Source organism: Cetorhinus maximus, chromosome 7 (genome assembly GCF_964194155.1).
Source record: "Cetorhinus maximus chromosome 7, sCetMax3.hap1.1, whole genome shotgun sequence".
Lineage (NCBI taxonomy): Eukaryota > Metazoa > Chordata > Chondrichthyes > Lamniformes > Cetorhinidae > Cetorhinus > Cetorhinus maximus.
In genome coordinates, this window is record NC_135885.1 from 6,042,872 (window position 1) to 6,070,539 (window position 27,668).

At 47.0% G+C, this 27,668-nt stretch overlaps 2 protein-coding genes across 3 annotated transcripts in view; one reads left to right on the top strand and one right to left on the bottom strand.

Moving 5' to 3' along the window:
- Positions 1-27,668, top strand: part of LOC144682565 (BTB/POZ domain-containing protein KCTD14-like) — a 1,380,231-nt gene that overhangs the window by 1,057,776 nt on the left and 294,787 nt on the right. The gene's annotated exons all lie outside the window — the stretch shown is intronic.
- LOC144682571 (2-acylglycerol O-acyltransferase 2-A-like) overlaps positions 1-27,668 on the bottom strand; it is a 49,317-nt gene that overhangs the window by 2,490 nt on the left and 19,159 nt on the right. Inside the window, exons 3-4 of the mRNA XM_078545017.1 lie at positions 5,918-6,122; positions 4,111-4,285 (exon numbers count right to left, since the gene is read on the bottom strand). Of these exons, the coding sequence (XP_078401143.1) occupies positions 4,111-4,285; positions 5,918-6,122 (380 nt within the window). The remainder of the gene's footprint in view (positions 1-4,110; positions 4,286-5,917; positions 6,123-27,668) is intronic.

The following is a 27,668-nucleotide window of genomic DNA, read 5'->3' on the forward strand; positions in this document are numbered from 1 at the left end:
CCAAAGAGAAGGATCTTGTGTTAGATTATGTCCAGATCGTCGCCGTTTCCACTGGGGCCAAGGGAACGCTTGCCTGGATTGGAGGGAGAAGGTCTGGCAACGCTACTCACCTTTCAGGCCATCATGGACAATCAGGTCTTGGGGCCGAGCCTGATGAAGCACTTGCACCAAATATCCCGTGGAAACGAGGACAGGTCGGGCCTATGCTCATTGGAGTTTAGAAGAATGAGAGGTGAACTTATTGGAACACACAAGATCCTGAGGGGGCTTGACAGGGTGGATGCTGAGAGGATGTTTCCCCTTATGGGGGTGGTTTAGGATTAGGGGCACAGTCTAAAAATTAGGGGCTTCCCATTTAAGAATGAGATGAGAAGGAATTTCTTCTTTCAAGCAGTCGTTAGTCTGTGGAATTCTCTACCCCAGAGAACAGTGCCGGCTGGATCATTGGCAAGGCTGACTTAGACAGATTTTTGACTGATAAGGGAATAAAGGGTTATGGGGGACAGGCAGGAAACTGGAGTTGAGGCCACAGTCAGATCAGCTATGATCTTATTGAATGTTTGAGGGGCCCCCTGTGCCTAATTTTTGTGTTCCTGTGCTGATAAGTTCAAAGCCACCAACATTAATAACTGCTCAATCCAGTCATGTAAGTCACTAACATTATTAAGATAGAAACAACTTGCATTTATAGAGCTCCTTTCACAACCTCAGGATGTCCCAGAGCACTTAGCAGCCAATGAAGCACTTCTGAAGTATAGTCACCGTTACAATGTATGAAACATAGCAGCCAATTTGCACACAGCAAGGTCCTACAAACAGCAATGTGATAACGGCCATGATAATCAGTTTGAGCGGTGTGGGTTGAGGGATAAATGTCGCCCCCACGACTCTCCTCTTCTCCGTTGGTAGCGTGCCCGCTTCTGAGTCAAAAGGCTGTGGGTTCAAGTCTCACTCCACGATCTGAACACAAAAAGCCTAGGGTGGAATGGCCTGGTCCCCTTGGCGGCAGGCGTCATGGTGGGCATGAACGGACACTATGGCCAGAAGGCCAAAAATCAGTTTTACGCCATTGTGAAACTAATTTGTGATTATCTGCTCCACCTGTCAATAGCGGGTCGTGTTTCCCACCACCCCACATCGGGAACCTAACTTCAATATCTTAGCATCAGCCCCCCCAGGCTGGATAACCCGGGCCAACGTGTTTCACAACTCTACATAAGCGACGTGCACCTGGTGAGCTGCACTTCACTCGGCACTTCGAGGTTTGTTTGCCCACCTTGCTTTGGGCAGCACTCGCTGTCATCAGCGCCAGGCTTCACTGATAGCACCGCATCACTTTTAGGGGGGGCTTTTCAATGACTGCAGGGCTAGGGCTTGCTTGGGGAAGGGGGAGAAGTGGCCTCAGGCCAGGGAAGAGGCTGCAGTTGAGGGCTGTACTGGGGAAGGAGGGTATCCCAGGGTGTGTGTGTGGGGGGCACATGTTGATCTGTGCAAGTGGCCTCAAGAGGGTAAGGGCTGAGGAGGCAGTCTCCAGAGGAGATGAGGCCAGATGGAGATGTGAGGGTGTGTGTGAGAGAGTGAGTGGTGATGTCCCTTGGGCTGGCAGTGAGTGAGATGCCAGTGAATGTGTGATGGGCTTGTGAGTGTGTGAGTTTAGGGTGATGAGATGGTTGCCTTACCCTGGTGGCACGGATGAGATCATTCGTCCTCTACCTGCATTGGATGGCCAACCTCTTCTGTGCAGTGTTGGCACTGATCCCCACTGCCACCCCCTCCCAAGCCGGAGTGGTGAGACTGATGGGCCTCCTGTACCCAGGACGCGGGTAGAAAACTTCGTGGCGGGTCTCCATGGCGTCCAGAAGGGGCCCCAGGGATGCGTCACTGAATTGGGGAGGGGGGGGGGGGTGGGGAGCGGGGGGGGGGGTGCGGGGTGCTGCACTCTTCCTGGCTTTCGGGGCCGTGTCTTGACCGGAGCAGTCCTGGGGCTGCAAGCGTTGAGAAGTGCACGTGCGGCTGCAGTTTAAATATGGCGCTCGGCGCTCGGAAGCGGTGAGGTAATGGCGTGGCTGACCAATCGGAGGCCGCCCGCCAGTGACCCGACCTGTTTCCCCCCCGACTGCGTCACTTATGAGGCCGGGAGGGGAGGACACAGCCCGCCACTGAGGCCGGCGGGGTAAAACGACTTTTTTCTCGCCCGCCGCTTCACTCGGCGCAAACCCGGGACGATTCGGCCCCTGAGGCCGACACTCCAGCGCGGTACTCGAGGGAGTGAAAACAGAAAATGCTGGAAACCTCACTCGGCAGATCAGGTAGCATGTGGGGGGCGGGGGAGAGAGAGAGAGAGAAACAAAGAGAGTAAATGTTTCAGGTCAGTGGCCCTACATCCGAACTGAGGAAAGGTAGAAATGTAAGGCTGAGTCTGCTGCCAATGCCGGGCGTGCGCGGCTCTACCGCTTCTCCGCCGTGTTTTACAGACTCACACAGCCGTGGGCACATCGTGTCTGGCAGGCAGCAGAGTGTGGGGCAGAGTTTTTCCCCTCATCGGGTGGGCACGGGCAAGGGGGGGGTAAAACAATGCACAACGATGTCAGCAAGCGATGTTTGGCTTGACGGGCACACGCAAGAGGCAGCAGCGCACCCGCCGACCACGAAGAGGCCTATTACGGCCCTTGGTCAGTACGTTAAGTCCAGTTAAGACCAGTCGGTCGGCGGGCAGGCGAGAAGGCCCGGCGGCCTGTGGGTTTTTTTTAACGAAGCCTCATCCACGGGCGGGGATGAGGGTTTTTTTTCAACAGGAATTAAAAAGACGAAATGAAAACGTCGAAATCTCATTGATAACACGTCCCTGCTGCTCGTGTGACAGGAGTCACGGGAGGGGACGCGTTTTTTTTTTACACTTTTAAAGTCTTTATGAACGTTTTTAAAAATCGGCTCCCTGCGGCGGCTCTGGTGTCTCCGGGGAGATTTCAGCGCGCGCACCCGCGTGCGTGTGCAAACGTCCACGCTAGCACCTCCTCCCGCACCCCCCCCCCACACCCAGGCAGCGCTGAGGCTCCCGGCGCACGATTCCCACTGGCTGGCCGATAACTGACCAGCTGGCGTGGAACCGCGGCCGGGGGGGTCCGATCGCGGGCAGCAGTCAGTTTCACTGCCGACCCTCGGACCCGTCCGCCCGACAGGGTAAAAACCCCGCTCGTGGTTTCATCGGCTAGATTGAGATTCATTCAAAGGGGAAAAAAAAGCATTTGCACCATTTTAATGCTGAAGGAAAGTGGATAATTTAAAGCGGCAAAACTAACGCACAGAAAATCTTGGAGACACTCGGGCAGCATCTTGCGTTGAACACTTCCAGAGTTTTCTGTTTCTGAGTCGCAGCATCAGCGATATTTTTCTTGTCTCTTTTGTGAATGGTCGATGATGGTTCTTTGACATTTATTCGGTATAATTAAAATATTGGGAGGGGGAGCTGGTCCGGTCACGGTGAGAGTGCAGCTGTGGTTAGATGCCCGTGCCGTTTGAACATTGCTGGTGGAAATGTAATTATTTAATCATTTTGCGGCTATTCATCTGCAGTTACAAAACATTTTTAAAAACTTACCACGCTAAGACCTGCGTACGTTTCCTGCCTACAGCAGATCGAGTGATGTCTGCACGGACCAGTGTGCACGCGCAGGCAGCTATATTGCTTTGGCAGGGGACTCTGTAGAAATGTTATGGGTTTTGAGTGAGTGAAAGAAGGGAGTGGTGGGGGGGGCAGGAGAGGAAGAACAAAAGGGCAAGTGACAGGATGGAGGGCAGGAGAGATTAAATGTCAAAGGGTTTCATGGCGCAAAAGCCAAAGGGGGTGGAAAGGGTGGAAGTAGAGAAACAAAATACACGCCCAGATGAGGTGTGAATGGCTGCTAGACAGCCACCATCCTTCACTTTACAGTCCGGCTTTTTCATGCCCTCTGGCGGGGACTTGAACCCACGAGCTTTGGACTCAGAGATGATAGTGCTGCAACTTAGATGGCCGCAGACTAATTATACCGGCCGATTAAGATGCACCTCTTCACCAACTATTCAGTCCCAGCTCTGGTGAAGCTGTGGCCACTGCAGCGTATCACTTACCCAAACTGGAGGGCAAGTTTGATGAATCCTTTTCTGTTCTTTAACAGTAGCGTCAATGCCCCTGGCCTGGCATCAAGAGCTTCTGGAGCTCCTCCAATGGCAATGACAGCGATGTTTCCGCCTTCTGCTCTGTTCAGTAAATATTTTGCACTCTCCTTGGCTGATGGCACCAAACCTGGAACATGGAAAATGTACAGAGAGGTTCCAGAAAGAACTTGCATTTTTTTTTTTATATAGCACCTTTCACAACCTCAGGACATCCTGAAGCATTTTACAGATAGTCAGGTACTTCCTTTCAGTGTAATTACTGTTGCAAAGTGGGAAATGCGGCAGACAATTGGTGCACAGCAAGATCCCAGAACAGCAATGAGATCACGTTGGGATAATCTGATCATTGAGCGATGCCGCTCGACGTATAGCTATTGGACAGGGCCCCAGGAGAAATCCCCCCCACCGCTGTTCTTTGAATAATGCCATGGGATTCTTTACATTTATCTGAGAGGGTAGAGGGGGGCCTCGGGTTTAGCATCTCATTTGCAGGATGGCACCTCCGACAGTGCAGCTCTCTGTCGGTACTGCATTAGAGTGCCAGGTTCGATATTGAGCTCAGGTCTCTGGAGTGGGGCTGATCGCCACAACCTTCTGATGCAGGGCCGACTGGGTCACTGCTGACACTCAATGGCCCTATTTTGTAGCAAATTCCACTCATCGTAAAATGATCGTAAACTCGAGCTCATCCAAACCCTCAGTATCGCCGAGAACCGTCCACCTCTGTGCTTACTGACTTTCATTGGCTCCTAGCCCAGAAATGCCTCAATTTTAAACGCATCCTTGCCTCCAAATCCCTCCATGGTCTTGCTCTCCCTCTTACTGCAAATGCTTGTGCACACCTGGGGCAGAAGCTCGTGGGGCCACCAGGCGAACAGGGAACTGGCGTGACCACCGCATCGCCATTTCTCGAGAAGGCCCGCTGCATCTTGTGCCATTCAGGCTGTGGGCCTTCCCCTGGATGGAGGAATGCAGGGGTAGGAAATCCGGCCTGCAATGCAATCACAGGCCGACAGCTCTTCAGCGCTCAGCAGCGCCGTCAGGGAGGCGATGGCTGCAGCCGGTAATGCACCCATCCGAAGCCTCGGATCGAGGGCCGATTCAGGTACAGGTAGGCAGGAAGCAGGTTGCGGGGTGGGGGGGTGGGGGGTGTGAGGTTTCGCATGGAGGGGAGGTGTGCGGGCGTTGGCAGCAAGAGCAGGGAGGTGATTGCCAGCCGACCCTCTCCCCCACCCCCGATGCCGGGTCCCTCAATCAGGTACTGAGTGCCTTTGAATGACGGAATCCACCCCCCACCCCCTCTGGGAGCCCCCAAGCAAACTCGCCAGTGTTTGCTTGTCATGCTCACTGCATGGTGAGCACCACCTCCCCCCGCCACCCCCACCAAACCCCACCCCAGCCTGCCACTGGGTTATTACTAGCAGTGGCAGGATGAGGCCCTCATGTGGGCATTAATTGCTCACTTAAGTGCCTCAATTGGCAGTTGGGCATGAATGCCATCCCTGGGCATTTCTGTCATGGACCTCACTGGGCTGGAGGCAGGAAAGTGCTGGGGTCCCCATCTGCCACCCTCCCTCCCACTAGATTAAATGCCACCCGCCACCAAACTCACCACAAGATTGTGCCCCAGAGCCGAATTCTGTTCGATAATTACTCCTGTGACGCACCCTGGGGCTTGTGGCTATACATCAATGGTGCTACAGAAATACAGGTTGTTGTTGTTGAAGCTGTTTGTGTATATGGTCTGTACATGACTTACCTCCACTCATGATGAAGTCCCTAAAGAATGGGACCCTGAACCAGAGAGGCAGCATCAGTAGATGTGGCTTAAATCCGGGGTATTTTTCACTGAACCCTGTTGCCATTGTGCAAAAGTTCCCGAAGGCTCCAGCTACCAGGACTCCATGTGGGTGGAAGCCGAAGATATAATTCTTCTTTGGGTCTAAGTCTGCAGTCTTGACGAGCTACAAGAGAAGGTCGCCGTTAAAAATAAAAGGGTCACATTTCAGTTGAATGGGTGTGCACATTGCGAGATCCAATCTCAGAAATGAATCAGAGAAGCAGAAGATGATGCAGTAGAGAAGGAGGCCATTCAGCCCATCATGCCTGTGCTGGCTTTTCGGTAGACCCATCCAATTTGTCCCAATTCCCCTACTCTTTCCTCATAAGCCTGCACAATTTTCCTCTTCGACTTTATATACAGTTCCTTCTCGTAAGATGTTGAACTTGCTTAAGCCACCCTTTCAGGCCATGCGTTTCAGATCTTAACTCTCCGTGTAATTTCTTTCCCCTCTTTTTACTACTTTTTGTGTGCCAATTACCTTAATTCTGTGTCCTCCGCTCTTTCTTATTCATTCATGTGATGTGAGACTCACGAGCAAGGCCAGCATTTATTGTCCATCCTTGGTTGACACCACCAAGCCTGACAGGCACTCCTGCCACTGGAAACTGTTTTGGAACATAAGAACAGACGTAGGCCATTCGGCCTCTCGAGCCTGCTCCGCCATTCATGGCTGATCTTCAACCTCAGTGTCACTTTCTCGCAATATTTCCATACCCATTGATGTCATCAGTATCCAGAAATCTATCAATTTCTGTCTTGAATATACTCAATGATTGATCTTCCAGAGCCCTCTGGGATGCAGAATTCCAAAGATTCACCACCCACTGAATGAAGAAATTCCTCCTCATCTCAGCCTTAAATGGTCTACCCCTTATCCTGAGATTATATCCCTTGGTTTTAGACTCAACAGCCAGGGGAAATAACCTATTTACAGCCACCCTGTCACACCCTGTAAGAATTTTGTAAGTTTCAATGAGTTCATCCCTTATTCTTTGAAACTCTCCTCAACCTCTCCTCATAAGACAATCCCACTCCCCCAGGGATTAATCTTGTGAACCTCTGTTGCACTCCCTCCACGGCAAGTATATTCTTCCTTAGGTAAGGAGAACAAAGCTGTACACAATACTCCAGGTGCGGCCTCACCAAGGCTCTATATAACTACAGCAAGCTTTCCTAATTACTTGCTGCATCTGCATGCTAGCTTTTAGTGACTCATGAACAAGGACACACAGTTCCCTTTGGACACCCACACTTCCCAACCTCTCACTATTTAAGAAATATTCTGCTTTTCTGTTTTTTCTGCCAAAGTGAATAACTTCAGACTTATTCACATTATATTCCATCTCCCATGTTCTAGCCCATTCACTTAGCCTGTCCAAATCCTCTTGATGCCCCCTTGCATCCTCCTCACAACTTATGTTCCCACCCAGTTTGGTGTCATCAGCAAATTTGGAAATATTCCAATTGGTCCCCACATCCAAATCGTTTGTATAGAATGTGAATAGCTGTGATCCCAGCACTGACCCTTGTGGTACCCCATTAGTAACAGCCTGCCATCCTGAGAATGGTCCATTTATTCCTACTGTCTGCTTTTTGTCTGCTAAACAATTATCAATCCATACTAGCCTATTACCCCAATCCCATGCTCTCTAATTTTGTTTACTAACCTCCTGTGGGGTACCTTATCAAAAGCCTTCTGAAAATCCAAATCCACACTGGTTCTCCTTTATCTATGCTACAAGTAACGTCCTTAAATCTCCAAAACATTTATCAAACAAAATTTCCCTTCCATAAAATCCATTTGACTCTGCTCAATTTTACCAATCTTTTCCAAATGTCCAGTTATCACATCCTTTATAATAGATTCTAACATTTTCCCTACTGCTGAAGTCAGGCTAATAGGCCTGTAGTTCTCCATTCTCCCTCTAAATAGTAGGGTTACATTGCAGGAAAGTTCCAGAGTCTACAGAATTTTGAAGGATAACCACCAATGCATCCACTATCTCTATAGTCGCCTCCTTCAACACTCTGGGATGAAGCTCATCTTGCCCAGGTGATTTATCAACCTTCAATCCAGTTAACTTTTCAAGTACTATCTCTTTACTAATACTTATTTCTTTGAGTTCCTCTGTTTCACAAGTGCCTTGGCTGCCTAATATTTCTGGGAGATTTTCTATATCTTCTTCCATGAAGACAGACACAAAGTAACTGCTTAGGCTCTTTTTGTTTATTCATGGGATATGGGTGTCGCTGGCTAGGCCAGCATTTATTGCCCATTCCTAATTGCCCTTGAGGAGGTGGTGGTGAGCTGCCTTCTTGAACCGCTGCAGTCCCTGTGGTGTGGGTACACCCACAGTGTTGTTAAGGAGGGAGTTCAGGATTTTGACCCAGCGACAGTGAAGGAATGGCGATATATTTCCAAGTCAGGATGGTGAGTGGCTTAGAGGGGAACTTCCAGGCGGTGGTGTTCCCATGTGCCTGCTGCCCTTGCTCTTCTAGATGATAGCAGTCATGAGTTTGGAAGGTGCTGTCCAAGGAGTCTTGTTGAGTTCCTGCAGCGCATCTTGTAGATGGTACACACTGCTGCCACACTGCTGGTGGAGGGAGTGAATGTTTGTGGATGGGGTGGCAATCAAGTGGGCTGCTTTGTCTTGGATGGTGTCAAGCTTCTTGAGTGCTGTTGGAGCTGCACTCATCCAGGCAAATGGAGAGTATTCCATCACACTCTTAACTTGTGGCTTGGAGATGGTGGACAGGCTTTGGAGAGTCAGGAAGTGAGTTACTCGCCACAGGATTCCTAGCCTCTGACTTGCTCTTGTAGCCACAGTATTTATGTGGCTAGCCCAGTTCAGTTTCTGGTCAATTGTAACCCCCAAGATGTTGATAGTGCAGGATTCAGCAATGGTAATGCCATTGAATGTCAAGGGCAATGGTTAGATTCTCTCTTGTTGAAGATGGTCATTGCCTGGCACTCGTGTGGCGCGAATGTTACTTGCCACTTTTCAGCCCAAGCCTGGATATTGTCCAGGTCTTGCTGCATTTGGACATGGACTGCTTCAGTATCTGAGGAGTCACGAATGGTGCTGAACATTGTGCAATCATCAGCGAACATCCCCACTTCCGACCTTATGATGGAAGGAAGATCATTCGTGAAGCAGCTGAAGATGGTTGGGCCAAGGACACTACCCTGAGGAACTCCTGCAGTGATGTCCTGGAGCTGAGATGACTGACCTCCAACAAATACAACCATCTTCCTTTGTGCTAGGTATGACTCTAACCAGCAGAGAGCTTTCCCCCGATTTCCATTGACTCCAGTTTTGCTAGGGCTCCTTGATGCCACACTCGGTCAAATGCTGCCTTGATGTCAAGGACAGTCACTCTCACCTCACTTAGGGAATTCAGCTCTTTTGTCCATGTTTGAACAAGGCTGTAACAAGGTCAGGAGCTGGGTGGCCTTGGCGGAACCCCAACTGGGCATCAGTGAGCAGGTTATTGCTAAGCACCTGCTGATTGATAGCACTGTTGCTGACCCCTTCCATTACTTTACTGATGATGGAGAGTAGACTGATGGGGCAGTAATTGGCCGGGTTGGATTTGTCCTGCTTTTTGTGTACAGGACATACCTGGGCAATTTTCCACATAGCAGGATAGATTCCAGTGTTATAGCTGTACTGGAACAGCTTGGCTAGGGGCGCGGCAAGTTCTGGAGCACATGTCTTCAGTACTATTCCCGGAATGTTGTCAGGACCCATAGCCTTTGCAGTATCCAGTGCCTTCAGCCGTTTATTGATGTCACGTGGAGTGAATCAAATTGGCTGAAGACTGGTTATTTGTGATGCTGGGGACCTCTGGAGGAGGCCGGGATGGATCATCCACTTGGCACTTCTGGCTGAAGATTGTAGCAAATGCTTCAGCCTTATCCTTTTGCATGTACTGGGCTCCCCTACCATTCAGGATGGGGATATTTGTGGAGCCTCCTCCTCCAGTGAGTTGTTTAATTGTCACGGTAATGGTAATCAGTAGGAGGTTCCTTTGCCTATGTTTGACCTAGTGCTGTAAGACTTCATGGGGCTTCAACTTGTGCATTCAAATCATCAACCTTTTTGGCAAATGCTACATGCATTCAGACAGAATGCCTTTAATTCTGCTTATTTAACTTTATTCTCTATTCTGATTTGATTTGATTCTTGTCTATGCTTCATCTGCCTCCTATTTCTGCTTTCAACTTTTCTACTTCCCTTTACTAGTTTTGCTTCCCTCCAGTCTGAGCTCCCTCTCAGGTTCCTATCCCCCTGCCAATCTCGTTTACACCCTCCCCAAGAGCACTCTCCTTCCTAGCTCCCTGAAATCTACTTTCAGGGCATCACCCCCTTCCTACCTAAGTCATTGGTACTGACATGGACCATGACCTCTGGCTGTTCACCCTCCCCCAGAAGAATGTCCTGCAGCCACTCCATGATATCCTGACCCTGGCATCAGGGAGGCAACACACCCCATCCTGGAGTCACGTCTAAGGCAACAGAAACACCTGTCTGTTCCTCTATCTAATGAATCCCCTATCACTGCTGCTCTTACCCTCTTCTTCCTCCTCTCCTGCACAGCTGAGCCACTCGTGGTGCCATGAACTTGGCACTGACTGCACTCCTCTAAGGACCCAACGCCCTCACCAGTATCAAAAAACAGAAAACCGATTAGCGAGCGGGACCTCAGCGGACTCCTGCACTACCTGTCTGATTCTTTGGGGCTGCCTGGCAGTCACCAATTCCCTTTCTGCGTCCATGCTCCTGACTTGCGGGATGACCACTCTCTGAACATGATATCCACATAGCTCTCAGCTTCACGGATACACCACATTAACTTCTTCGGAGTCATGTGGACTCGAAATGTTAGCTCTGTTTCTCTCTCCAAAGATGCTGCCAGACCTGCTGAGCTTTTCCAGCATTTTCTGTTTTTATTGTTGAACTCAATGTTGAGTCCGGAAGGCTGTAAAGTGCTTAATCAGAAGACGAGGTGCTGTTCCTCCAATTTGCGTTGGGCTTCACTGGAACATTGCAGCAGGCCAAAGGCGGACGTGTGAGTGTGAGAGAAAGTTGGGGAGTTAAAATGGCAAGCAACTGGAAGGTTGGGGTCATGCTCGCAGACTGAATGGAGCTGTTCTGCAAAGCGGTCACCCTGTCCGCGTTTGGTCTCCCCAATGTAGAGGGAGTGACAAGGTATTGGAGGTGTTGGCAGGCTTAAACGTGGACCCGATCCAGATGATTTGTGTCCCAGACTGCTGAGGGAGGCAAGGGAGGAGATCGCAGGGGCTCTGACCCGAATTTTTAATTCCTCTCTGGCCACGGGGGAGGTGCCAGAGGGCTGGAGAACAGCTAATGTGGTTCCGCTATTTAAGGAGGGTTGTAGAGATAAGCCAGGGAACTACAGACCAGTGAGTCTCACGTCAGTGGTAAGGAAGCTATTGGAGAAAGTTCTGAAGGAGAGTATCTATCTCCACTTGGAGAGGCAGGGTTTGATCAGGGATAGTCAGCATGGCTTTGTCAGAGGGAGGTCATGCCTAACAAATTTGATTGAATTTTTTGAGGAGGTGACCAGGTGTGTAGATGAGGGTAGTGTAGTTGATGTAGTTTATATGGTTTTCAGCAAAGCCTTTGACAAGGTCCCACATGGGAGACTTATAAAGAAGGCAAAGGTACATGGGATACAGGGTAATTTGATAAGGTGGATTCAAAATTGGCTTAGCTGTAGGAGGCAGAGGGTGATGACAGAAGGATGCTTTAGTGACTGGAAGCCAGTGTCCAGTGGCGTACTACAGGGATCTGTGCTCGGTCCCCTATTATTTGTCATTTATGTAAACGACATAGATGACTATGTTGGGGGTAGGATTAGTAAGTTTGCGGATGACACAAAGATTGGCCGGGTGGTTAACAGTGAGGTTGAGTGTCTTGGGCTACTGGAAGATATAGACGGGATGGTCAAATGGGCAGATAAGTGGCAGATGGAATTTAACCCTGAAAAGTGTGAGGTGATACACTTTGGAAGGAGTAATTTGACAAGGAAGTATTCAATGAATGGCATGGCACTAGGAAGTTCAGAGGAACAAAGGGACCTTGGTGTGTGTGTCCATAGATCTCTGAAGGCAGAGGGGCATGTTAGTGGGGTGGTGAAAAAGGCATATGGGACACTTGCCCTTATCAATCGATGCATTGATTTCAAAAGTAGAGAGGTCATGTTGGAGTTGTATAGAACCTTGGTGAGACCACAGCTGGAGTATTGTGTGCAGTTCTGGTCACCACATTGTAGGAAGGATGTAATTGCACTGGAGGGGGTGCAGAGGAGATTCACCAGGATGTTGCCTGGGATGAAACATTTAAGTTACAAAGAGAGGTTGGATAGACTTGGGTTGTTTTCGTTGGAGCAGAGAAGACTGAGGGGCGACCTGATCGAGGTGTACAAGATTATGAGGGGCATGGACAGGGTGGATAGGGAGCAGCTGTTCCCCTTAGTTGAAAGGTCAGTCACAAGGGGACATAAGTTCAAGGTGAGGGGCAGGAGGTTTAGGGGGGATGTGAGGAAAACCTTTTTACCCAGAGGGTGGTGATGGCCTGGAATGCACCGCCTGGGAGGGTGGTGGAGGCGGGTTGCCTCACATCCTTTGAAAAGCACCTGGATGAGCACTTGGCACGTCATAACATTCAAGGCTATGGGCCAAGTGCTGGTAAATGGGATTAGGTAGGTAGGTCAGGTGCTTCTCATGTGTCGGTGCAGACTTGATGGGCCGAAGGGCCTCTTCTGCACTATGATTCTGTGATTCTGGAATGGCATTACGAGCAGCGAATAATATTGAAAGAGGTACAAGGAACTCACTGACTCACCTGGAAGGAGTGTTTGGGGCCTTGGACTTTGCTTAATAGTAATAATAATAAATCCCAAAATAGTGCCATGCGCTCTTTTATGTGCACCTAAGGCCTCGGTTTAATGTCCCATCCAAAAGAGCACGGAGAGACAACCTAGATTTTTGTGCTCAAGTCTCTGGAATTGGACTTGAACTGGTAACCTTCTGGTTCAGGTGAAAGTGCTATACCCTGAGCTACAACTGACACTGTTTGTAGGACATTATTCAGTATATTTCATCTCAAGTACTTGGTTATGGTCAATTCTGAATTGTTCAAGGTAATTAAAGGATTTGAGAGGCTAGATAGAGAGAAACTATTTCCTCAGATTGAGGGGGTGGGGGATGGTGAAACCAGACAAGGGAGTAGAATCTTAAAATTAGAGGTAGGATATTCAGGGATGATGTAAGGAAGCCCTTCTTCACGCAAAGGATAGGGGAAACCTGGAATTCACTCCCCGAAAAAAAAAGCTGTTGAGACTGGTTTTCAATTGGCGCTTTCAAGACTAAGACAGATAGGTTTTTAAGGGTATTAAGGGTTTCAGAACCAAAGCAGGTGGATGGTATTACGATATAGAACAGCGACAATTTGACTGAAAAGTAGAACAGGATCGAGGGGCTAATTGGCCTCCTCTTGTTCCATTGCTCCAAAAAGGGAAATTCTTCAAGCCAATTCTCCAGGATCTTCCTGTGAAGTTACAATGAATGGTTTTGTAGGATCTGGTGAAAATCAAGCCCCATTATCTTTTCTCTGTGGCTTTGGTTTTCCATTGATGTACTTTGGAATTGTAAACCATTCACCTCTAATCATTGAATCTGGATACCCTGACTCATAGTAATCTGCCATATCTTCTGATCCTTGTTTATTGGCACATTGTGCCCATTTCAAGAATAACTCAGGACTTTTGGCTAGGAGCATGTAGGTGGGACAGGGCACCCTGTCCCCATTCACCAGTAAGAGGGGAGTTTACATCCGAAGTAAAAATTCTTTCTCTGCCAGGGTTCGATGAAGTAGTGTGGGAGGAGGTTTGTATGGAGCATTAACAGCTGCACGGACCTATTGCTTCTCTGCTGTAAATCCTTTACAGCTTCAGGTAAAATTATATAATATAAGAAAAATACAGCAGATGCTGGAAATCTGAAATAAAAATGATGTTGGCTGCGTCTCATTGTTGTAAGGATGTAGCATAATATTTATAGATTAAAGATTACTGGGGAGATGGTGGTACTGGACTAGTAATCCAGAGGTCCAGGCTAATTTTCTGGCTCCATGGGTTTGAATCCCACCATGACAGTGGGCGATATTTAAATTCAGTTAATAAATCTGGAATTATAAGGCTAGTCTCAGTAATGGTGACCATAACCACTATCATCTATTGTTGCAAAAACCCATCTGGTTCACTAATGTCCTTTAGGGAAGGAAATCTGCCATCCTTACCTGGTCTGGCCTACATGTGACTCCAGACCCACAGCAATGTGGTTGAGTCCTAACTGGCCTAGCAAGCTATTCTGTTCAGGGCAATTAGGGATGGGCAACAAATGCTGGCCTTGCCAGCGACACCCACATCACATGAAAGAATAAAGAAAAAAAATTATTTTAACATCTTCCAGGATAATAAAGTACTGTGGTTATGGTACTTAAAGGTCACAATAGCATGATGGTAATGGACTAGCATTCTACAAGGCTGGACCCTATATACGTGAGTTCAAATCCCAACAGGGCATTTCAAGCCTTTGTTTCTGTGGATACAGTGGGGCTTTTATTTTGTTTGTTAGTGGTATGTGAGTGTGGCTGGTTGGGCCAGCATTTATTGCCCATCCCTAGTTGCCCTTGAGAAGGTGGTGGTGAGCTGCCTTCTTGATCCGCTGCAGCCCATGTGGTGTAGGTACACCCACAGTGCTGTTAGGGAGGGAGTTCCAGGATTTTGACCCAGTGACAGTGAAGGAACGGCGACATATTTCCATGTCAGGATAGTGGGGAACTTGCAAGCAGTGGTGACCCTGTGTGTCTGCTGCCCTTGTCCTTCTAGGTTGTAGAGGTCAGAGGATTGGAAGTTGCTGTTGAAGGAGCCTTGGGGAGTTGCTGAAGTGCATCTTTTAATTTTCTAAAATTCCCTAGATTCGTGGAAGGTTCCATTAGATCGGAAAATAGCAAATATAACCCCTTTATTCAAAAAGGGAGGGAGACAGAAAGCAGGAAACTATAGGCCAGGTAACCAAACATCTGTCATAGGGAAAATGTCAGAAGCTATTATTAAAGATGCTATAGCAGGGCACTTAGAAAAACTCAAGGCAATCAGTCAGAGTCAACATGGTTTTGTAAAAGGGAAATCATGTTTAACCAATTTATTGGAGTTCTTTGAAGGAGTCACATGTGCTATGGATAATGGATGTACTGTGCTTAGATTTCCAGAAGGCATTTCATAAAGTACCACATCAAAGATTATTGTGGAAAATAAAAGCTCATGATGTAGGGGTTAACATATTAGCATAGATAGAAGATTGGCTAGCTAACAGGAGGCAAGGAGTTGGCATAAATGGGTCTTTTTCTGGATGGGTGGAATGTGACAAGTGGTGTGCCACAGGGATCAGTGCTGGGGCCTCAACATTTTACAATTTATATAAGTGACTTGGATGAAGGGACCGAAGGTATGATGCTAAGTTTCCTGATGACACAAGGCTAGGTAGGAAAGTAAATTGTGAAGAGGATGTAAGGATGTTACAAAGTGACACAGCTAGGTTAAGTGAATGGGCAAAGATCTGGCAAGTAGAGTATCATGTGGGCAAATGTGAAATTGTTCATTTTGGCAGAAAGAATAAAAAAGAAGCTTATTATCTAAATGGTGAGAGATTGCAGAGCTCTGAGATTCAGAGGGATCTGGGTGTCCTAGTGCATGAATCACAAAAGGTTAGTATGCAGGCACAGCAAGTAATTAGGAAAACTAGTAGAATTTTATTATTTATTGTGAGGGTAATTGATTACCAAAAGAAGGAGGTTATGCTTGAGTTGTACAGGGCATTGGTGAGACCACATCTGGAGTTTTGTGTACAGTATTGGTCTCCTTTTTTAAAGAAAGATGTAAATGCGTTAGAAGCAGTTGAGAGAAGGTTTACTGGACTAATACCAGGAATGGGCGGGTTGTCTTATGAGGAAAGGCTGGACAGGTTAGGCTTGTATCCACTGTGTGCCAGTGGTGAAGGGAATGAATGATTAAGGTGGTGGATCGTTTGCTGATCAAGTGGGCTGCTTTGCCCTGGATGGTATTGAGATACTAGACTAATATCCTGTAGAACATATATTCGAATCCCACTATGGCAGTGGGAGGACTTGGACTTATTTTTTTAAATCTGCAAATAAAGTAAAAGAACAATGAATCTATCAATTTGTCATAAAAGCCCAACTGGTTCACTAATTTTTCTTTTATTCATTCATGGGATGTGGCACCGCTGGCTAGGACAGCATTTATTGCCCATCCCTAATTGCTCTTGAGAAGTTGGTGGTGAGCTGCCTTCTTGAACCGCTGCAGTCCATGTGGTGTAGGTCCACCCACAGTGCTGTTAGGGAGGGAGTTCCAGGATTTTGACCCAGCGACAGTGAAGGAACGGCGATATATTTCCAAGTCAGGATGGTGGTAGTTGCCCCATGCATCTGCTGCCCTTGTCATTCTAGATCGTAGTGGCCGATGGTTTGGAAGGTGCCGTCTAAGGAAACTTGGTGAATTCCTGCAGTGCATCTTGTAGATGGTAAACACTGTTGCTACTGTGAGTCGGTGGTGGAGGGAGTGAATGTTTGTGGATGGGGTGCCAATCAAGCGGGCTGCTTTGTCCTGGACGGTGTCAAGCTTCTAGAGTGTCGTGGGAGCTACGCTCATCCAGGCAAGTGGAGAGTATTCCATCACACTCCTGACTTATGCCTTGTAGATGGTGGACAGGCTTTGGGGAGTCAGGAGGTGAGTTACTCGTTGCAGGATTCCTAGCCTCTGCCCTGCTCTTGTAGCCACAGTATTTATATGCCTGATCCAGTTCAGTTTCTGGTCAATGGTAACCCCCAGGATATTGATAGTGGGGGATTCAGCGATGGTAATGCTATTGAATGTCAAGGGGAGATGGTTAGATTCTTTCTTGTTGGAGGTGGTCATTGCCTGGCACTTGTGTGGCGTGAATGTTACTTGCTGCTTGTCAGCTCAAGCCTGGATATTGTCCAGGTCTTGCTGCATATGGCCATGGACTGCTTCAGTATCTGAGGAGTCGTGAATGGTGCTGAACATTGTACAATCATCAGCAAACATCCCCACTTCTGACTTTATGATGGAAGGGAGGTCATTGGTGAAGCAGCTGAAGATGGTTGGGCCAAGGACACTCATGTCCTTTATGGAAGGAAATCTTCCATCCATACCTGGTCTGGCCTACATTTGGCATTTACTGCCCATCCCTAGTTGCCCTGAGAAGGTGGTAATACAACTGATGGCTTTCTAGGCCACTTAAGAGGGCAGTTATGAGTCAGCCACGTTGATGTGGGACTGGAGTCAAATATAAGCCCAGAAGGGGCTTGGATGGCCCTCTTCCTTCCCTAAAGAACATTGGAAACCAGGTGGCCTGTTAATGACAATCTAACAGATTTGTGGTCACCATCACTGATATTGGTTTTTAAATTTTCAGTTTCTTTTAATAACTCAAATTCTGGAAAGACTATGGTAGGAATTTATAAGTTATTATTAAGCCTCTATGCATAAAAATGGGACATTTGGCCCAACTGGTCCATGTAATGTTTATGCTCCACACGAACCTCCTCCCACCCTCTTCATTTCACCCTATCAACATATCCTTCCATTCCTTTCTCCGTCATGTGTTTTTTTAACTTCCCTTTGAATGCATCTATACGATTCACCTCAACTACTCCATGAGGTTGTGAGTTTCACATTCTCACTACTCTCTGGGTAAAGATGTTTGTCCTGAATTCTGTATTAGATTTGTTAGTGACTATTTTGAATCTGTTGCCCCTAGTTCTGGTCCCACAAATGGAAACATCTTTCCTTTATATACTCGAAAACCCTTACCTAATCTTGAAAGCCTCTGCCAGGTTACCCATCAATCTTCTCTGTTCTAGAGAAAAGAACCCCCCCCAGTAAAATTCCCTGGGAGATCTTCCCGTCTCCCTGCCGCCTGCTGCATTTCTGGGCGAGGCCTGTGTTGGCCACACCCCAATCGAGGTCCTGAAGTGGCCAGATGTTGACTGCTCAAAAGTGGCCGCTTCCTGCCCGGCCTCAATTTTGAGGCTAGCGGGAGGAGATCAGGGGCAGGCAGGAGGCTGGCAGGACACCCTGCTCGGGCCTCAGGTGGGAAGTGGGGGGGCTACTCCCTCACGGGGCCCCCTTTCCACATCGGACGCCGCCCTCCCCCACCTCCCACCATTCCACCCCCCCCACCCCAACATCTGCCCAAGGCCTTAGAATCTGGGGACTGCTTGTAGTCCCAGACCTGGCCACTGCTGCTACTGGCGTTGCTGGGGTCTACAGAGCTGCCGGCCAGTCCGGTAGGTTGGGATTTCTCTGAGATGGGAATCCTGTCTCCGGCCAATGAAATGGTTGTGGGATGCGATTCCCGCTGACTCGGTTGTGTTTGACAAATTTGATCGAATTCTTTCAGGAGGTAACCAGGACTGCTAATGAGGGGAATGCATTAGATGTGGTCTACATGGACTTTAGCAAGGTTTTTGTTAAGGTCCCTCTTGGCAGACTGGTCAAGAAAATAAGAGCCCATGGGATCCAAGGCAAAGTGGCACGTTGGATCCAAAATTGGCTGAGAGGCAGGAAGCAGAGGGTGATGGTAGAGGGATGTTTCTGTGACTGGAAGTCTGTTTCCAGTGGGGTTCCGCAGGGCTCGGTGCTGGGGCCCTTGCTGTTTGTGATGCACATAAATGATTTTGACTTAAATGTAGGGGGTATGATCGAGAAATTCGCGTATGGCATGAAAATTGGTAGGGTGGTAAATAGTGATGAGGCTAGCCGTAAACTGCAGGAGGAGATCAATGGACTGGTCAGGTGGGCAGAGCAGGGACAAATGGAATTCAACCTGGAAAAGTGTGAGGTATTGCACTTGGGGAGGGCTAACAAGGCAAGGGATTACACTATGAATGGTAGGACCCTGGGAAGTACTGAAGATCAGAGGGACAATGGTATGCATATTCACAGATCCCTGAAGGTAGCAGGGCAGGTAGATAAGGCAGTTAAGAAGGCATATGGGATACTTGCCTTTATTAGTCGAGGCATAGAATACAAGAGCAGGGAGACTGTGCTGGAACTGTATAAAACGCTGGTTAGGCCACAACTGGAGTACTGCGTACGGTTCTGGTCACCATATTATAGGAAGGATGTGATTGCACTGGAGAGGGTGCGGAGGAGGTTTACCAGGATGTTGCCTGGGCTGGAGGGTCTGAGCTATGAGGAAAGATTGGACAGGCTGGGGTTGTTTTCCTTGGAGCAGCGAAGGCTAAGAGGGGACCTGATAGAGGTGTATAAGATTATGAGGGGCATAGATAGGTTAGATAGGAAGGCACTTTTTCCATTCGTAGAGCGGTCAATAACCAGGGGGCATAGATTTAGGGTAAGAGTTAGAAGGCTAAGAGGGGAGTTGAGTAGAAAATTTTTCACTTAGAGGGTGGTGGGAGTCTGGAACTCACTGCCTGAAAGGGTGGTTGAGTCAGAAACTCTCGTAACATTTAAGAAGCATTTAGATATTCACTTGGATAAAAACAAAAAACTGCGGATGCTGGAAATCCAAAACAAAAACAGAAACAGAAATACCTGGAAAAACTCAGCAGGTCTGGCAGCATCGGCGGAGAAGAGCACAGTTGACATTTCGAGTCCTCATGACCCTTCAACAGAACTAAGTAAAAATAGGAAAGGGGTGAAATATAAGCTGGTTTAAGGGTTGGGTTGGCGGGGGGGGGGCGGAGGTGGGTGGTTGTTGGGACAAGCAGCCAGTGATAGGTGGAGATAACCAAAAGATGTCACAGACAAAAGAACAAAGAGGTGTTGAAGGTGGTGATATTATCTAAAGGAATGTGCTAATTAAGAGTAGAGAGCAGGACAAGCAAGGTACAGATAGCCCTAGTGGATAGCTCTAGTAAATGTATTTCCACCCATTGTTTATCTCTACCTTTTAGTATTCCCCCACCCCTACTAGAGCTATCTGTACCTTGGCTGTCCTGCTCTCTACTCTTAATTAGCACATTCCTTTAGATAATATCACCACCTTCAACACCTCTTTGTTCTTTTGTCTGTGACATCTTTTGGTTATCTCCACCTATTACTGGCTGCTTGTCCCAACAACCACCCTCCCCTTAAACCAGCTTATATTTCACCCCTTTCCTATTTTTACTTAGTTCTGTTGAAGGGTCATGAGGACTTGAAACGTCAACTGTGCTCTCCTCCGCCGATGCTGCCAGACCTGCTGAGTTTTTCCAGGTAATTCTGTTTTTGTTTTGGATTTCCAGCATCCGCAGTAGCTTTTAGCTTTTTGTTTTTATCCCTGTGTTTATCAATGCTTGTCAATCCCACTGTGTCTGGAACAGTTTTGCTCTAAAATGTTCTTGTTTGATTAAGTGAGAATTTTGGTGGAAATTTACCCATGTATACAATATCACTGTTAACCCTTTACAGTACAAATATAGATCTCTCCAGGCTGAGGTGAATACATGGGGAAAAGAGGGGAGAGTATACTTAGTATAATTTCATTTACTCTTTATGAAGTAAGCAGAGTGCCTGGGTCTTTCTATCTTCTCTTCCTTTCCTCTGTCTTCCCTCCCTTCCTTTGCTTTCCCTCTATCTTCTTCCCTGCCCCCTTCAACCCGTCCACCCTCCTTCCCTCCCTTTCTTTCCTCCTCCATCCCTTTCTCTTCCTTCTCCCCTTAGTCTTTGTTCCTGCTCTCTGATTCCTTCCTTTTCGTATTTCTTCCTTTTCATTTTTGCTCGATAGAAGTAGGGAATAGGAGAATCGGTGGCAAAAGTCAGCCGACTATTAAACGCAATCTAAAAACAGAAAACGCTGGGAAAGCTCAGCCAGTCTGGCAGCACCTGTGGAGAGAGAAACAGAGTCAATGTTTTGAGTCTGTCTGACTCTTCTTCGTGTTAAATTCGATCACCATGAGATCAAGTGTGTTTCCTCTGTGGACAATTCTCTGCCCTGCTAAACTGCACACTTGCAATTTCAAGGTTGGCTTCTCTACAGAACTATTCCAATGTTCTCCTAGCAAAATTTCTGTCTTCCACACTCCATAAACTTGGGCTCATCCAAGACTCTGCTAACTGCATATCCTAAGTCACACCAGCTCCTATAGATCCATCCCAACTGCGCTCCATTGGCAACACCCAGATTTCAAAATTCTCATCCTTAAGTTCATATCGTGCAGTGGTATTGCCCTGCATATTTCTGTAACTTCCTTCAGCCCTCCAATCCTCTGAAAACTCTATATTCTTCCAACTTGATAAGATCAGCTATGGTCTCATTGGATGGCAATGGGACAGGCACAAGGGGATTGTTGGATTCTGATCGCTAGTTTAGTTGGACTAATGGATCTGGGTTGCGCACTTGTTTCTGGATGGACGAGTTGGTACCCTAGACAGAGTAGACCAGCAGACGGTTCTTATGTAGAACACATTCTATTTATTTACAAAGGAACTCAGCAGCTACACTCATGAGCTTACAACTCAAACCTTGTCTCTCCATTACAGACTCTAGCTCTAGACTACTCACTACTGACTACTGACCACTAAGGTAGCCCGCGCTACTCTGCTATTGGATACTAAGATCATGTGAACTTCCATTATAACATTCTTCTTAAAGGTATGTTACAAATCAGATTGCCACATCCCTCCCCCTTTACTCAGAAATACTTTTTACAATTGCAATTTTTCTCGAAATATCAAATTATTTACATAGATAAGTAATTTACAAATTCAGGCCAGAATTTTGACCTTGATGGATGGGTGGGCCCCACCAGCTCGGCGGTGGGTGGGCAGCTGATCGCCGCCGCCGAAACGGGGCCGGCCGCCATTTTGAATGGGTGGCCAATTAAGGCCTGCCCAATGGGCTGCCCAATGGGAAGTGCTATGTGCTTTCTCGGCGGGGGGTGGAGGGATCCCCCATCTGTCAAAGAGCACACTGCTCCCTGAGACTAAGTGCTGTCTCAGGGAAAGTGCTGAATGTTTAAAAAACTTTAAAAATAGAGAAAGAAAAACATTGTTAACATGTCCCCCTCATGTGACACTGTCACACGAGATGGGACATGTTAATAAATATGAGTGAAACTTTAATAAACTTTTTATAAACTGAGATGAAACCTCATCCCGCCAGCCTTAAGATTGGATGGGCAGGTCTTTCAATGAGCTTAATGATCCTGTCAATGGCCTCAATTGGCCATTGACAGGTCGGCGGGCAGACAGCTGATTTCGCTGTCCGCCCGCTTTCCTAAAAATTTAAGTGGACTGGGGTGACGTCGGGGGTTCCTCCCAATGTCATCCTGCATCATTTTCCCCTAGGCGACCGGGCCCCGCCCCCAAATCGCCGACGGGAAAATTCTGGCCTCAGTCTTTCTGAGGGTTTCCTTATGCGTGTAGAACGTCTCAGCTCTACAGCTTCAGACATTTTGTCAGGAAGCTCCTTTTCTGGTGTTTTCCAAACATCAGGTTCTTTGGTGGGCACCTGCAAATCTGTTTCCTCAACTCTCGCAGGTACAGCCGATTCTTCAGACACATCAGTTGTGTTCTTTCAACAGGAGACGTTGACGCAGTCGTGAACAATGGAGGAATTATTTCCTGATACTTTGTCTCTCTTCTCCTGATATGATCTTTATGTCTCCGTATGACTCAGTCTTCCACTTTCATGTGGTAAGAAAGAGGTCCAGTCACTGCATTTACTTCACCTAATAACCACTTGGGTCCTTCTCCAAAATTTTTCACATATACCGTCTCTCCTACGGTAAACTTTCTGTCACGACTATGCCAGTCATGTCCAGTTTTCTGACTCCTTTCCACCTTCCCCGCTAAATTCGGCGTTATTAAGCTCAATCTCGCTCTGAGACGGTGTTTCATCAACAATTCCGCGGGTGTGACACCTGTTGTCGTGTGAGGGATGGTCCTATAATGGAAAAGAAAACGTACTAGCTTAGTCTCCATGGAGCCTCCAGTTAATTTCTTCATGCCAGCTTTGAATGTTTGAATGTCTCTCAGACAGTCCATTTGAGGAAGGGTGATACGGTGAAGTTTTTACATGATTGATGCCGTTGAGGCTGATATATATTGAAACTCAGCGCTCGTAAATACCGTGCAGTTATCAGAAACGGCCACTTCTGGTTGGTCCATCGATGGCGAAACTTTGACGTAGCTTGTCAATTGTAACAGAAGATGTTGGTGACTTCACCTCATATATGTCCATCCATTTTGAGTGAGCATCAACAATAAGGAGAAACATTGTTCCCATAAAAGGTCCCACATAGTCAATATGTAATTGCACCCATGGCCTTCCTGGCCGCTCCCACATGTGTAATGGAGATGTTGAAGGTAACTTTTGCACTTGCTGACACTGCATACAACTTCTCACTAAGCTCTCTGTTTCTCCACCCATCCCAGGCCACCATAGATAGCTGCATGCTATGGTCTTCATTCGGGAAATACCTGGATGTGCACCGTGTAGTTCAGTTAACAATGGCTTTTGTTCTTTTGGAGGAACAATCACTCGAGCTCCCCACAATAAGATACCATCCTGGCTGGTTATATCATATCTTCTGTGAAAATACAGTTTCATTTCATCAGATTCCTGTTCTTGTGACCAACCATGAAGAGCTTGTTCTCATACTTTGGATAAGACTGAGTCTCGACTTGTCCAATCTCTAATCTGTCTGGCACACACTGGTGATGAATCTTAGAAGTTCAATAATAAAATGAGTTCTTAAGGAACTGGAACATCCTCATCATTTTCTTTCAAAGGCAAACAACTGAGTGCATCAGCGTTTGCAATCTGATTCCCAGGCCTGTGGATGAAAGTATACTCACACGCTGCCAGAATCAATGCCCATCTCTGTATTCTTGCTGAGGCTACGGGTGGTATAGCCTTGTCCTCGCTGAACAATCCTGGCAAAGGCTTGTGGTCCGAAACGATAGTAAAATGACGACCGTGTACATACTGGTGAAATTTCCTGACACCAAAGGTGATTGACAAGCCATCTTTTTCTATTTGTGAATATCCCTTTTTCGCTGTGTTGAGTGTTCTTGATACATATCCAACAGGCCGTTCTGAGCCATCCATTCGATGGGAGAGCACTGCTCCCACTCCATAAGGAGATGCACCACGTGTCAAAACAAACTCTTTTCTTTGGTCAAAATGTACAAATAAGGTGGATGAGTGCACAGCTGTTTCACCTTTGTGAAAGCTTCTTTCTGTGGTGTTTGTCAAGACGAACATTGGCATTTCTTGAGTAGGTAATACATGGGGGCCAGTTCTGTCGACAAATTGGAAAGGAGTGTCCATAGTAATTGATCATCCCCAAGAATGATTTGAGCTGGGAGGTGTTCTTTGGTGCTGGTGCCTCTCTAATGGCTCTTACTTTCTCCCCAACCGGGTGGAGGCCCTGTGAATCTACTCGGTGACCTAAATAACTTACCTCCCTCGCTTGGAACGTGCACTTTTTGTTTTTTCAAATGCACTCCCACTTGTAAAAAAACGTTTCAAAACTTCTTCCAAATTTGCCTAATGCTCCTTTTCAGTGAGTCCTGTCACCAGAACGTCATCTAAATAAACTACAATGTCAGGCAATCCCTGCAGTAAACTTTCAATTGTTCTCTGGAAAATGGTGCAAGCTGAGGATTCACCAAAGGGCAAACGGGTTTATTGTGGGTATTAATTGTGACAAGTTTCTGGGAGGCCTTCTCTAACTCCAATTGTTGAAAAGCCTGACTCATATCAAGCTTTGTGTAGGTGGTTCCACCAGTTAGTTTGGCACACAGATCTTCAGTTTTTGGTATAGGGTGTCTGTCCGACTTAGCCACTTTATTAACAGTCCATTTGTAGTCTCCACAAATTCGAATGCTTTGGTCAGGTTTCAGTACGGGGACTACTGGTGCTGCCCATTCTGACAACTGCACAGGTTGTATAACTCCCAGTTTCTCTAACCTGTCCAATTCGGTGCTTACCTTTTCCCACATGGCATAAGGTACCGGTCTTGCCATCGTAAATCGGGGGGCAGCCTTTGGATCCACGTGAATTTTTGCTTGTAGCCCCTGGATCTTCCCGAGTTCATCTTGGAAAACCCGAGGCGTATTTTTGTAGTAGCTCGGGTAGCCACTGGCTCCCAGCTAACAGATCTCAGCCCAATCCAATTTAACTTCTTTCAACCAGGTTTGTCCTAGGAGGCTTGGCCCCTCACCTGCTACCACCATCAAGAGTAATTTTACTGATTGACTTCCGTACTGTACAGTAACCCTGCTTATGCCTCTGACTTTTATGCCTTCTCCCGTGTAAGTTTTCAATTTGGCATCTGTTTCTTCCAAATTTAATATACATTCCCCCTAGTTCAGGTATCTGAAGGTGTGTTCACCTATTGGAAGCTCCTATGTCCACCTCCATTCTGATCGGTCTATCATTCACCCTCACTGTTGCATAGGTTGGTTCTGTTCTTCCTGCCTTTAAATTACATAAAGAATAAATATCTGAATCTGTTACTTCAGGCTATTCTACGTTATGGATCTCACACAGGGTTTTTTTCTTTTGATGGAAAGTCTGCCTGATTCTATCCTTGCAATGTCTCATGAGGCGTGTGTTTCGATGACAGTAAAAACATTCCCCTATTTTAAACTTCCATTCGTTACAAGGTTGTCTGCTTCCCCCCTCTGTTACCATTATTCCATATTTTCGCTGCCAAGTCATTTCTTTTTATTTGTCTGCAAGTGGTGGCTATATCCCGCTTCTCATCAGAGCTGTGCATTTACGCACCCTTTTTGGCTAGGGCTCCCCCGCTCAATGTGGAGGACAGCGCCATTTTGCGCTCCCTGTGTGGCATCCGAGTCCCTCACTGCGCTTTCCATGGCCAGTGCTGTTTCTAGCGCCTTCTGAAAATCCAAATTTGTTTCAGACAGTAGTCTCTTCTGAATCGTATCTTCATTTACACCGCACGCCAAACGATCTCTCAGCATGTCATTTATAGATGTACCAAACTCGCAATATTCTGCTAACTGTTTAAGATTTGCCACATAACAAGCAACTGTCTCCCCTGGGGCCCTATTTCTTGAGTTAAATTTTAACTTTGCATCATTACCGAGGGCCTGGGCTGGTAATGGCACTTCACACGGTTCACTAAGTCATCAAAACTTTTCAAACCTGGGCGTCACCAAACTTCAAGTCAGTCCATAGGTCGTACTTGCACACGTGGATAAGAGGATCGCTCACCTCTTCTCCTCCCCTACAATGTTGTTAGCTTGGAAAAAGAGTGGGAGGCATTCAACATAATGAGACCAATCATCCACGGTTGGATGGAAAGGATCAACTGCTCCAAACCGCGGCATGCTTCGAGAGGACTGCTTCAGCGATTAGGACAGAAATTCTACTTACAATTACCGTGCGCGGTACAGCCTGATTTCAGTTCACTTGATTTTCTTCCTCGCTTTTTCTTGCCCTTTCTTGCTTTATCCTCATCGCCAGTTTGTTGGATCCTGGTCACTACTTTAGTTGGACTAATGGATCTGGGTTGCACACACTTTTCGGGATGACTGAGTTGGTACCATAGACAGAATAGGTCAACAGACAGTTCTTATGTAGAACACATTCTATTTATTTACAAAGGAACTCAGCAGCAACACTTGTGCGCTTATAACTCAAACCCTGTCTTACATTAAAGACTCTAACTCTAGACTACTCACTACTGACTACAGACTACTGAGGTAGCCCGCACTACTCTGCTATTGGATACTAAGATCATGTGATCTTCCATTATAACATTCTTTTTAAAGGTATATTACACATCAGATTACCACAGGGCTGAATGGCCTCCTCCTGTTCCTATGGTCCTAACACCCATCTCTTGTGCATAACTCACTCCCCCTGCCCCAACCCAGGCATTCCAGATCTAAAGCTCTGGAATTCCCTCCCCAAACCTATTCTTCTCTCCAAATCTCCCTCCGCCTTTAAGATGCTCTTTAACACCTTCCTCTTTGACCAAGTGTTTGTCCACCTGTCCTAATATTCTTTGACTCATTGTCAAATTTTGTCTGATTACATACGGACATAAGAAATAGATGCAGGAGTAATTGATACAGCCCATCAAGCTTGCTCTGCCATTCAGTAAGATCATATCTGAACTACATCAACTCTCTCTTGAATATACGCAATGGCTGAGAATCCAAGGACCTCAGGTCTAGAAAATTCCAAAGGTTCGCAATCTGCTGAGTGAAGATGTTTCCTGTCATCTCAGTCCCAAATTGCCGACCCCTTATCCTGAAACTGTGATGTCTAGTTCCAAACTTGACAGCCAGGGGGTGAAAAAAAACCCTCAGCATTTAGCCTGTCAAACCCTCTAAGAATTTTATCCATTTGAATGAGATCAGCTCATATTCTTCTACATTCCAGAGAATATAGGCCCAGTTTACTCAATCTCCCCTCATAGGAGAGAAAAAGCATGGGACAAGCCAAAAGCGTTTTTACAGAATTAAGCAACATTCTAAACGCAGCTGGAGCCTTGTAAGGAGAATCTGTGTGTATAAAATGTCATGTCTGGTCAGGAATGAATTC